General features: G+C 43.3%; 1 protein-coding gene and 1 long non-coding RNA gene across 9 annotated transcripts in view; one reads left to right on the forward strand and one right to left on the reverse strand.

The window, feature by feature from the left end:
- Positions 1–4,320: 4,320 nt before the first annotated feature.
- On the reverse strand, positions 4,321–5,278 carry LOC126405858 (uncharacterized). The gene is made up of 2 exons (XR_007571612.1): positions 5,147–5,278; positions 4,321–4,943 (listed from the first exon to the last, which is right to left on the reverse strand). It is a non-coding gene; the product is annotated as an uncharacterized LOC126405858 (long non-coding RNA).
- cbfa2t3 (CBFA2/RUNX1 partner transcriptional co-repressor 3) overlaps positions 4,939–13,147 on the forward strand; it is a 47,416-nt gene continuing 39,207 nt past the window's right edge. For all 8 annotated transcript variants that reach the window (XM_050069126.1, XM_050069275.1, XM_050069357.1 and 5 more), the window contains exon 1: positions 4,939–5,707. In XM_050069126.1, coding sequence (XP_049925083.1) covers positions 5,503–5,707 — 205 coding nt within the window. In that variant the 5' untranslated portion in view covers positions 4,939–5,502. The remainder of the gene's footprint in view (positions 5,708–13,147) is intronic.

Below are 13,147 nucleotides of genomic sequence, written 5' to 3' on the forward strand. Positions count from 1 at the left end.
AATTCAGACATGAATTAACTGAGGTTTTGCCTGTTATGAAAATTTAAATTACCTCCACAGTTACAGCACTCTTTGTTTCAAGTTTCAAGCAACTCATAATTGTGTTTTCTGAGGTTTCAGCTGCCTGTACAGTCCGGGAAAATACGCAAGCAACCTCTTCAGCTGCAAACCTTTCAGTACCTTTTAATGCTATAGAACACTGGTGTATGTGTTGGCTCAAAGTGCTGTAAGGACGGCTGTGGAGTTGAAAAGTTCAGCCGGTTAGTGGTGGCCAGGTGTCTCGCAGGCAGGCAAGACGCTTCACCATATGGCTGCTTCTCGCCACCCGACGCCAGCCGTCCCAACCACTGATTTCACATGCTTTACTTTCAAGGTGAAAAGTTGCATCTCGTCTACAACCCTGACCAACATGCTGAAAGAGCTCTATGTGTTTACGTTCATAAAGGAGAGAGACTTGTTCTCCATTATGGTAAAAAATTGTGCAGGTATGACAATTAATAACCTGGCTCGAAAGCGAGGATGACGGATTTGATGCATTTTTGATACACCAACAAAGTTGCAGATTATTTAGCTTCTCTCCTGCATGCTGATTGGAGTTTTAAAGAGGTAATGAAGTCCTGGTGTGTCCTCCTGCTGGGTTTGTATTTGGCGAGGGGTGCCTGTGTGTCGCTGATAGAGGGATCTCTCTGACACGGCTGCTCTGGCCCGCCGCATCTGGGAGCCAGTAGCGGCAGCCGCTGGGGGGAGATAAGGCAAGGCTAGCCGCTCGCCTGTAACACACGTTTTGCCCCCCTCTGCCCTACTCTCCTCTCCTCCCCTGCTCCTCCCTCCCGTCATCCCCATGACCTTATCTCAGGGGAGAAGGCACCACTGGGTCGCCACTGTGATAGCACCTGCCAGAACCAGAGCTGGCCTCTGGTGATTATGGGGGAATCATTATCTCTCTCTCCCCAAAAACTCATTTTATACCTGCCAACATCTGAGGGGAGGGGGGCAAAGGAGCAGAGGCTTCTATAACAGGTAACACAGAGAAAATTGTGTGTGTGTTCATGTGTGTGTATCAGGAGAGTGGGGTACATGGGCATAAAATACATGCAGCTAAGCATCTTGACTTTTTGCCATGAAGAATTTGAATTTGATATAAATGTGATGAGATGAAGATTATATGTGATGAAGGCTGATGGCTTATGTACATATATCCTTCCATATGGGCAAAACGGTGGTGGTTTATGGAGGGGTTACACCATCATCATAAACAAGAGTCAAATGAAGGTAAATGAGGGCAATTCTTACAAAAGCTGGAGAAAATATGTTCTTCTGTGGGATGCCAAGTTGAGAATATGAGTTTTTAATTTTTAGCTTATATGAGGCTTAGTGTGTGTTCAGTCACTTGGTGCCAAATCCAATGTGTAGGATTTAGGGGGATATATTGGTAGAAATGGAATATAATACAATAAGTGTATGTTTTCTTCAGCGTATAATCATCTGAAAATAAGAATCGTTGTGTTTTCGTTACCTTACAATGATTCGTTCATGTCTACATAGTGAGCGGGTCCTAGTCCACGGAGTCCACCATGTTGCACCGCCATGTTTCATCGGTAGCCCAGAATGGGCAAACCAAACACTAGCCATAGACAGGGTCATTCGGGTTTTGCGTTTTCACATCAGGCACTGTAGTTAACACCCCCTCCGTGACGAGCCAAACAGCATTGGAAAAACACTGGAGAGGAAGAGACCTCTGCAGATAATTCAGCTCCCCGTAAAAACCTCCTGAATGTCTGGATCTTAAATTGTTAGGAAAAAAAAGGCAAAAACACACACAGTAGATGCTTGGCTAGGGGCGCATTTGCAACGAGCCAGAGAGCGTCAGAGAAACCAACACATTCTCACTCTGACTTTGTCATATATTGACGTTTGGTCATGGACTTTCCACATTCACATATGACGTGCAAGGTACCCTGGGTGCGTTGGTTGTTGACGTTCTTGGACGCTGCGTCAAGTTCCGCCTGTTACATGCATTGTCGTCTTTCAAAATACACTTCCGTTTGCACAGGAAATTTAACATTTACATACAGTCTCCTTTAAAATGAACACACTTTGTCAGTACAGCACCACAAACTAACATTTATTTTCCTTCATCAACAAACACACATGGTTTGGTTTAGGAAAAAAGAACAGGGTTTGGTTTGGCCCCTTCCGCCTGCCCCAGTCGGACTTTCACCTAACTTTTGTCCATGTCCCACCGCGTTGCCCTGTGACACCTTCAGGCGGCATTGAACTATAACTGGTCATGTATTGTAACAACGTTTAAAGGATGCCTTTTTTCGTTGGTTTCTGACCCCGCAAGTCACTGCCCAAGCACCAGATTTTGATGACTTCAGAGTGAGACTTGGCTCAAGAAACACTGACTTGATCCAGTTCTTTTGGAGAGGAAGAGACCTTTGCACATAGTTTGGCTCCTGACCACTGAAGGAATTCTAACCGGGAGTTCACACTTGGCACACGAGACAGACACAAAATTATAGACACGAGTTTCAGCTGGTTGCAATCTGCGATCCTCACCGCTAGATGCCACTAAATCCTACACACTGCTCCTTTAATTTGTTTAACTACGCCTCTTTGCTCTGTCCATTTATATTTTTTCCTCCTTCCACAATTATCTAATCAATTTGAAACGGTAGTGACCATCCCTTCTCAGTTCACATCATCCAGTCAAGTGTGGTTAAAACTTTCCATCCCCTGTGCAAGAGTCTGTGCAGTTTGTCCTTAATTTTTGCCTCTTTTCTGACTCACCCTGTTCTCTGCACCTGTATCTTGTCATTTATTCCCAATTCTGTGATGAACATCCACTCCCCACCTGCCCTGCCACCTGATGTTCCCACGCAGTTCACATACTCATATTCAGTAACCGCATGTTTTCATTCTGACTTCACTGAGAACTTTTAGTTACATGGTTCTACCACTTAACCCTATGCCAGAACATAATCAGTCACTCTTGGAAGTCAGATCTTAAATAAAATGTAATTTGCACTTTGATGTTACTGTCATTGAGATTTGCAGTTTATTGACGTTAATGTAAAATGTGAATGTCTGACACATGAACACTTGTAAATGTAGGAATTTCCATCGGTTTAGCTGCTGAAAAATAAAAAACACCTAAATTTCACGTGCTGTATACACTGTGGGTTTATAGAGAAATCAGTTCTCTCTCTCTCTGTATCTTTCTCCCCCACACCCAAAGACAGCAACACAAGTTTCTCTCACTTCCTCTCTGCTGATGACCATATGTGTGCTGGTTTCAGCCAGGCACTTGGCACATCTGTGTACTCACATCCCCTCTCACTTCTCTCATTAGCACACTGCTTGCTTTAACCAAAATATGCAGTGTGTGTGTGTGTGTGTGTGAGTGTGAGTGTGAGTGGGAGTGTGAGTGTGAGTGTGTGTGTGTTGCTGTCATATACACGCAGCCCACTCCATCTAGGTTAGGGGTTAATGAGTCCTGGGGGGTCAGAGGTCAATGAGGTGATGGCTACAATGTTGCTAGAGTTTCACACAAGAGCCCCTTTCAGCTGTCGGAGCTGTATGAAGTTTACTTTGACATCTTTGATTCTAAATGTGAGATAGTCGTGTCTCAGCATATGTCTTTTCCCAGAACAGGCGTGCTTTCTCTCTTTTTGCTCTCTGTCACCCACGGTGTGGTGGGGGGATGAACAAAGTACCAAATCACATTAACGAAAATAAAACGACATGTTCAAATAAACAAATTTGGCCCATAATTCTTGTCTTTTTCACCTGAGTGTATTTCAAGTAGAAAACCTTTGTTTATCTGGAATCCATGAAATGAGAAGTAAACATGGAGTTGGTGAGATGAGCTGCCCACATCAAACTCAAAAACGAAATTGTGGTGGGAATTTCTGGTGAAATGGGAATTTTGTTTGTGGGTTGGTGTTTTTCAGAACTTAGTCTGGAGTCTGGCTTTGAAGAGAGAATAGATAAGTTTCAGTCTTAGTTCAGTTCCGCGTTGGAAAGAGGTTTTTGTTTGGGAAGTACTGACTGGATAAATGAGACTTCGATTATACTGCACGAGTTGTGTGAGAGTTTATAAATGGATGTTTTGATATAGTTTAAAGTAGTTAAACGCGGTCGCCTACGACTTGAATTTATCAAGTACTTTCTTCTATTTTGGATTCTCTTTTTACCAGAGGTATGCAAGTTAAACATAGTTTTCCTCATAAATTCAACATAAAACAGTTTGCGTAACTGATTTACAAATGGTCCTTTGGGGGGTGAAGTATTCTTTGAATGATGACACCCTTGGTTGTACTTCCTGTTGCACTTTACTGTGAACTATCATGCACACAAAATATGGCAAAGCCAGATAAGAAAAGAACAGATGCATGCTATCGAAGACAAGAAGCTTAAAAAAATAAGACAACATGATAGAAAAGGTCTAGTTTGACGTTAGGAGAGATGAGTTGAGCAGATAGATGGACAAAAAGGATGAATTTTGGAATGTGGACAACAGAAAGTGTCAACATGGTCATTGAGCAAGGTACACAGAAGCAAAGGACTCTGGTAAGGAGGGAACTGCAGATGCAAGGAGGGAAGGAGTGGCCGCTGGCCGCAGACACAGCTGGTTCCTGACAGAGGAAGCCCAGACGGAGGCCCAGGTCCTGTTGCCTGCTGCTGTCTGCTGCTATCACCACAGCCAGCTCTGCTGCCTGGCCTCCCCAGGGGCTGCAGCCCTGCAAGATGCAGGAACACACACACAAACTGTAACATACTAACACACACTTCTCTTTTGAGCTGCAGTGGCAGGCAGAGCAGGAGGAGGGTTCAGATGAGAGCACAGCCCCTCAGCCAGAGCCACGAGACAAGCTGACCTGCCACTGACATACACACACTTTCTCACACACACACACACACACACACATACACACACACTGCGGGAGGGGAACAAAGAGAGAACTAGATGAATGGAAAAGACGAAAGAAAGGTAGATTTATACACAAGATGTGCCAAGTACATCTAAAGGGGACAACAAAACAGACTTGGAGCTGAAGACAAAGACCGTTACTCGTGTGTATTGACGTCCAACTAACATGCATTGCTGTAATGAATAGTTGTATGAAGACGTGAAAAATACCAGAGGAATCCAGCAATGACGCAACAAGGATCAAAGTCTTTGGTGAGGAGGTGAAAGGAAGAAGAGGAAGCAACCTCTGGCTGTTTCTCCCTTTTCTCTGTTTGGAGCTTTAACAACAGCTACATCCGTGTCCTTGCATGGCAGTTCAGTGGGTCAAGTAATGATCTACTGAAAGCAAAGTGGAGTATTATGAGCAAGAACATGCGAAGCCTCAAGGACATGTGGAAGAGAAGTTCCAGCAGAAAAGCCTTGTAGCATTTTGATCCTATAGAGATTATCAGCACTTATTGTCTTTGCTACACTGCTTGGACCTACAGACCTGCCAGTGGAAAGTTGAGTGATTTTAAGGTCCGAACATGTCTGCCGAGGTCCATTTGGAGCGCCAGAAGAAGGCTAACCTCAGAGCCGGGGCTTCTTCTGCTCTGGCGTTTGCTCCACGTGTCCCGACGGTCACACTGATCAGCCACAGAGAGCTGCGGGATAAACACACCGCTCACAGACTCCAGCCCGGAAGCCTTGATCTGAACCTGGCAACCAGCAGCTACTACAGATGTAGCGAAGGTAGGAGCTTGTCATCTTATAGGGACCTGTTTTATGAAATCTTTTGGCAGTGTGTTACCGTGATGAGTGATTGAGGGTCCCGCAGCTGTCAGTTGTGCTCATTAAGTTGGAGTGATTGACGGATAATCAGTTTGTGTTGACTTAGCGCTGCATGCTGTAAGGGCAATTTGAGGTTTCTTCATCTTGTGAGTAGTCCTGTTACGTGATGATTGAAGCGAGGGTTTCAAGGTTAGAATGGCATCAAACATTACCAACTAAATGAGTTTATGATTCTGTGTAAAATGATCTAAGGTTTGTTTACTGTATTTTGTCTATGACTTTTGTATAACACAAATTCGCTTTAGAGATCAAATAGACTCATGACCAGGATTAAATCAGCCACCAAGTGCAATTTTTCCCAACAAAATCCTCTTATTGTCATGTATTAGGGTCTTCATATAAGCTGTCAAGCACAAATACACTTGTCATTATTGTTAAAAACCCCAGAGGAGCATATTTGTCTCATAGAAAGGGAAAGAGGTTTTTAGAGCGTTGGGTGGGTGGGGGGTCTTCCTCTGGGCATTCCCATACAGCTGCAGGGAACTAGCTTCTTGAGTTTCTCTGTTCAGCTTCACTAGCTCCATAACACACACGCAGGTCATGAGGGTGCATCGCAATGAATGACAGAGCTAAAACTTTAGTATTTTGCAGGCAGATGAAGGATACTTGAAAGAGATCCAGGAAAAAGGGAAGAGAAGAAAAAAATGTAATTGATTCTTAAAGCGCTGAAAACACTGAAGTGGTGCCTTTAGGTAAAAATGAAAACCTTCACTTAATTCAGCAAAGGGTTCGAGGAGAGAGAGATGCATTAAGAATCAGACATTAAAGGCCCAATTTTATAGACTCTAAATATGTAGAAACTGTAAGCCAGAGCAAGGACTAATACCCAACGTAGTGAATTACCTGCAGCGCCTGCCGTCTCTTGGCAGTAATGAGCTTTGTGAACGTTGCAGCGATAAGGCCTCTATAATTAGGCTTAGTCATAAGCATCCCCCCTGTAATTCTGTGATAAAAACCCAGTAGAACTCTGGTGTCGGTGCTCCAACCCATTCATCTCTCTCTCTCTCTCTCTCTCTCTCTCTTTCTCTCTCTCTCTCTCTCTCACACACACACACACACACACACACACATATAAATGCATACACTGAGGAAATCAAAATGTGTCAATGTGAATTGTAAACACAGCTCTTTGTCTCAAGTAGTTTACCTGATGTAACAGTGTGTGTGTGTCCAGCGATATGTTCACACTGTATGGAAAAGAAGCGGTAGTAAAGTGCATGCTCGTGCATGTGCATGTGTGTGTGAGGTGTTGTGAGCTGCAGCATAGGCTTCCTGTGAGGGAGCAGATGTCGCAGAGCTCAGGCACAGCTGCGACGGGCGATAACCGTGGTGGCAAGAATATGTCGGCACGCTGGCTCTTCTCCCTGGGTCTTATCAGCCTCACACAGCATACAGACACACACACACGCACACACACACACACACACACACACACACTCATATAGACACTCTACAATAAGGAACTGCCACCCAGCACTAGCACACCCTCACAGCAAGCCCAGATAGAGGGAGGAAGGCAATGAGAGAGATGGAGAGAGGAAGAAAAGGAGAAAGGACTAAATCAAGGGACTTTGAGGGAAAAGGTGCAGTGAATCCCTAACAAAGCCTTGGCTCATGTCTGCTGTATCATAGACTTCATAATTTTGTGCCAATCCTAATCCTCTATAGCTATGAATAGGCTATTCTTCACAGTTTTCTCTCAAAAGAAAAGATAACCTTTATATAAGTACACAACTTTGCTACTTTCCCATCTTGATATCGACAATATTATTACCAGGTCTCTGAAGACCTGTTTGCACAATCAGTCACTTAAAATGGACTTGAAGAGCGAGTTTATTTTGATACCAGTATCCTTTTCATCTTTAAACTCAATCTTTTTTAAAATTCAAGCTCATTACAATGTCAAACAGTTGTAAATCAGATTTTGTGAATTGGGAGTTGTAATACCTGTTGTGTAAGTTTGTGTGCGCACACAAGTTTTTAACATATCCTCTTACAAGGGTTCGTATATGTTACAAATTAAGGCCCCATGAATGATGTTGGGTACTTAACATAAAGTTACATAAGTTACATTTAGGAAAAGAAACGTAGTTAGCTGTCTTTGGGTTTTGGCAAGTAATGTAAGGCAGGCTTGGTTTGCAAAAAGAAACATGATGATACAACGCATTCTCATCCCAACTTATCAAATACCCTCACTTTGTCAGTGGACCTACACTTCAAGATATGACACACTAGGTACCCTCCTGCATCTGTTTTGGACGTTCTGGGAAGGCATGTCAATTTACACTTGTTACAGGCATGCAGTCATTTTCAAAATAAACGTTTTTAGGTTGATTTCCTTAGATTTAAGCAACAAAAGGTTTAGGAAAAAAGCATCATGGTTTGGCTTACAGTTCACACAGGAATTGAACTGCGAACTTCGAGGTGAAAGTCCAGAGTTGGTTAGATCCATTCAGCACCCCTCCCTTCTTATCATACGCCCACTGTCAAAGCAGCGGTATCGGATGAGTTGGATTGTTGGCCGCTGCCTCCAAAACTGACACGCCGGGTGCTAATAATACCACCGCGAAAGTTGCCTCTGCGTCGGTGTCTGATGCTGACATCACTGACAAAGCAGTATTTGATGAGTTGGCAGTGAGAACAGGCTGGGTGACGATGTACCTTACCATACTCAAAGTTGACTTGGTTTCACATGGTTCAGCCAACCACTCTCCTGGGGGAAAGTCCTGTGTTTTGTGACCCATCCACCACCCCAACCTGCCTTATGTGGACTACCTCCATCTTTACTCCCATCAACCAACCTGGTCTTTTTCCGAAGCCATTGAAATCTGGCGCTTGGGCGGTGACTTCCAGCGTCAGCCAATGACGAAAAAAGCTGTCCTTTAACGTCGGCATGATATGCAGCCGGTCGGTGTTATACTTTAACAGTGGTCGGCCGTGTCGGTGGGACAAGAATGAAAGTTAAGGTAGCGAAAGTCCGAGAAGGGCGTCCTGTAAGATTATAAATCCTAATCCTAACCAAGGGCTTTTTGTTGCCTAAACCTGACCACGTGTGTTCATTGTTGGATGAAAAAAAAAACGTCAAGTTGCATTTATTTTGAAAGAGACCGTATGTAAATGATAGATTTCCTGTGAAACCTAAATGTATTCTGAAAGAAGACAATGCATGTAACAGGCAGAACTTGACACAGCGTCCCAGAACGTCAACAACCAACGCACCCAGGGTACCTTTCACATCGTATCTGAACAGGGAAGGTTCATGACCAAACATCGATATGTGACGAGGTGGGAGTGGGAATGTGTTGCATCAGCATATTGGTCACATGATCTCTTGGTCTTCTCAGCCAGAATGCATAGGTTACATATGAATTACTGGTTCATTATAACGTGGGTTATATACGGATTGTGGTGCATTACTTTTCGCAAGTATATGTATGAACAGTGCATGAGAACAGCCTGGAGTTTTTTGATACTGTAAATGACTCACCTCATTTGCTTCTAAATAACTTGTTTTGCTTACAGTTTCTCCGTGTCATCATATCTCAGCACTTAAGCTGATGAACAACGTTATCTTAAACACAATGACAGAGCAAAAACTACATTTAGTGGTAAAATGTTATAACCTTACTGTACATGTAAAATGTAACTTCAACTTAACTTCTGATCCATTGCTTGATAATTGCATCACTGTATTCCTGACGCAGATACAGGCAAATAGATGTGGCAGAGATCATCAAAAAAATGTGGGAAAAGACTGATGTTGATGCAAGAAGAGGGAGGAAAACAGAGTAAATCAGGGATAGAAAAAAGTGAGAGGTGCTGTATGTGTGGGAGTAGAGGCAAGGTGGTGATGAGAGGTGTGTGTGTGTGTGTGTGTGTGTGTGTGTGTGTGTGAGAGAGAGAGAGAGAGAGAGAGAAGTTATCCTCTCTGTTTCCTCAGCACCAGCTTTGTGGTTTCTATGAGGAACAGATGTTCACAACTTGATACAGTGCCTCATCCCCCTCGACTCACTATCTCCAGTGCCAGCACCACCAACTGTCTGCACACACACAAACGCGCACTCACACAAGCGCACACACATATTGTCTCTTGGGAAACACAGTCATATATAGCAGTGACTTTCTCATGTGAGTGTCTGAGGGTGTATTCACCTGCATACTGAGGACTTTTTACTGTCCGTTTCCCTCGCAGGCTCAGGCTGCATATCCTGTTCTTGAGTCAACACTTGATATGATCAGGTGTCACTTCCTCCTTTGTCAGTTTGCACTTCTGTTGGTCAGCTGTGACCCTGTGCTCTTACTCAGACTGGCAGTGTGGCCTAAGAAAACACACATATGCATGCACTTACTGTGCCTGTATGCATATAGAAGCTAAAATCCACACGCTCGCACAGAAGTCCTCCTGTAGATAAAGATAACTGGTGGCATCTCACACTTCTTACTCCTTGTCTCCAGATTAGTTGTTGGCAGTAGGACTATGAATGCCTATGCATAATAAAGGTAAGGTAACCTAACATCTCACTGCAATTTAACCTCATTTTATATAGTCTGCTGTTTTTGCTGGCTCAGAAATTAAAGGGACAGTTCACCCCAAAATCCAAAATAAATATTATCTTCTTACCTGCACTCTCAGTCTAGATTGCTTTAGTGTGAGTTGCTGATTGTTGGAGATATTGGCTGTAGAGATGTCTGCCTTCACTTGGCTTGTGTTGCTCAAAGTGCCAAGATAATCCACAGAACTCGCTGTGAACAGTTTCATGGAGGAACTTTTGTCTCTAAGTGCATTTCCATTAATCCTAGAAATGCGCAAAACCTAAATATTGCAATAAAAAACTGGTAATAGAAACGCCTACATTTTGAAGAAACTCAAATATTAAGAAAAAGTTTTTATGCTCTCATGAGGTGGTTTTTCAGACGTGTCGATATAGAAGTATATCGCGTAAGTGTAATGGAAACACTTTTGACGCAAATATAAGTCACCGGACATTCAAGTCCTCTGTTAATTCCTTTTTCACAATCCTCTCCCAGAAATCCTTTATCCATCGTCACTGCCACACAAGGACTTTGCCTTTTGAATACCACTCGTTCTCTTCGTCTTCGGTTGTAGACTACTGCAACAGCAGCAGTGGCAACCGAGATGATTGTTCCAGCTCACAAGAGATTTGGAATGTCCTTCTGACTTCCGCAAACAAGTCTCGCGGGACGAGATTTTACGAGAATTACGGCTCATGCGCAAAACACCTTTTAATGGAAACACCTGCAAGTCGCAATTGTACATTGTCGAAACTTTAGAAATATCGCATTTATTTTGCGCAAAACTGTAATGGAAACGTGATTTCTGTCAAACTACACTTGAAGGAAAAACTACTGCGCAGAAGGAAGCTAGCATCTACTGCTAGCTCACCTAGCACCACTGAGCTAGCTAATGTTACAGCTCAGCCAAGGCGGACGCCGCTTACAACTCGTGCAGTCAGGAGCACAAGCCTCTCGTCCATGAGTAGATCCACTCTTCCTTCTGCGCCATGACACAATTGGTTGGTGTAGTTTGGCAGAAAGAAAATAGTTCCTACATGAAACTGCTCACAACAAGGTTTGTACAGTAGATTATCTTGAGTAATCAGGTCATGATTTCTGGAAGGAGACATTGCTGTTGAGTTTGTCAGATGTATTTTTTGGGGCTTTGAGCATCACAAGCCAAGTGCCATCTAATTCCATTATATTGGAGAGAAGGCAGACATCTCTCCGGCCGATATTTCCAATACTCATCAACTCACACCAAAATAATCTATAATGATAAAGAGCACTACAGGCAGGATGAAAAATATGTGACTTTGATTTTGGGGTGAACTATCCCTTTAAAGCTTTTAAATTTTTAAGAAAAGTGATGTGATGTAAGCATTGCAATGCTTTTGGAATGCTTCAGTATTTGCACTTCAAAAATAAATTATTAATAATAACAATAATGATGATAAACTGTATAAAAAAACATTGTAAAAAAAAAATTGTATGGAATAAAAAAATATCCCGGAGCAGCCACAGTAATATATTATGTAGTGCTCTTATTAGAGTTGTTCTGTGGTAGAAAAACAGCCCCGGAAGTCAAGTATTTCAAAGGACATTATTCCCTCTAAAGAGTATGGACTGAATTTTGAATGCACATCATGTCTGTATGATTCAAACAACCGACACTTTGCTGCTCAATTGCAAACAAAATGTCAGGGGGTCTATGGGTGCAATTTGTAAAAGCAGCATTCCAGCGTACGTGCTTGAGTGGGTGGGTCAGTGATCCGTTACACCACGCCGTATCACAGAAAGATGCTCTCTCTCTGTGTCTCATCCTCTTTCACAACATTATGGAGCAGCTTGAGAGACATGCACGCACATTAAAGATGTTAACATACAAAGTGAGAAAACAACATCCTCTTATCAGAGAAAACAGTGTTTAAATTACAAATCCTATATTCAGAGAGGACGCAACATGTGACTGACAGAAAGATTTCTCAACACCAATGATTTTTTATCAGCGTTTCAATCAGAAATGAGTTACTTTTGTTTCTGTTTTGACCAAGTGAGATGTACTCTTTCCCACTTCATGACTGCCTGGAACCTACAATGATGACTTTAATGGCATCTCCGTAAGAGTGTGGTCTGTTGAATGTGCATGAGAGAGGAGAGGACAGGAGAAGAGAGAGGAGTGCAGGAACACAATGGGTCTAGCGTTCCTTTCAGTCGGCTCAGGGCCTTATCTCCTGTCAACACACTAGCCTGTGACTGCCACTATAGGAAAGGATTTACAATGTGTGAGTGGAGGAAATGCTGGAAACTTCTCTCTTGCTTTTACGCTGACACACTCACACATGGAAACAGTCATTTCCATACCAGCACAATGACCAAACCTAGTTCTTGTATCTCGGTGAGTACTCAACCATCCAGGAGATGCTGTCAACATAACAGAGTCCACAGCAGGTTGGGGGTGGGGGGGTGGGGGGGGGTTGTGAGGTGCCAGAGAAGATAGAGGAGACAAAGAAAAGGGGGAGACAAAGCTGTTTTCGTCATTAATGCCATCAAAGGCACTTCCAGTCACAGTATTATGGCGCGGAGAGTTCATCCAAGCGAGTTCCCACCTTGTGTGCGCGTGTTTCATTGTGCAGTTTATCAGGCCGGCCACATGGAGTGTCAGAGCTAACCCAGTGACCGCTCAACAAAAGGCCAAATTAAGAGGAGTGAGAGGCTGTCGTACAGGGAGGCTGACAGGTTGACTGACGCCGTTCCCGAGGAGAATAGCATCCTGTCAATCTTGGAGCTGTCACCTTGACAGGAATCCTTTCTTTGGATGCAACC

The sequence above is a fragment of the Epinephelus moara genome, chromosome 1, assembly GCF_006386435.1.
Source record: "Epinephelus moara isolate mb chromosome 1, YSFRI_EMoa_1.0, whole genome shotgun sequence".
NCBI classification, from domain to species: domain Eukaryota; kingdom Metazoa; phylum Chordata; class Actinopteri; order Perciformes; family Serranidae; genus Epinephelus; species Epinephelus moara.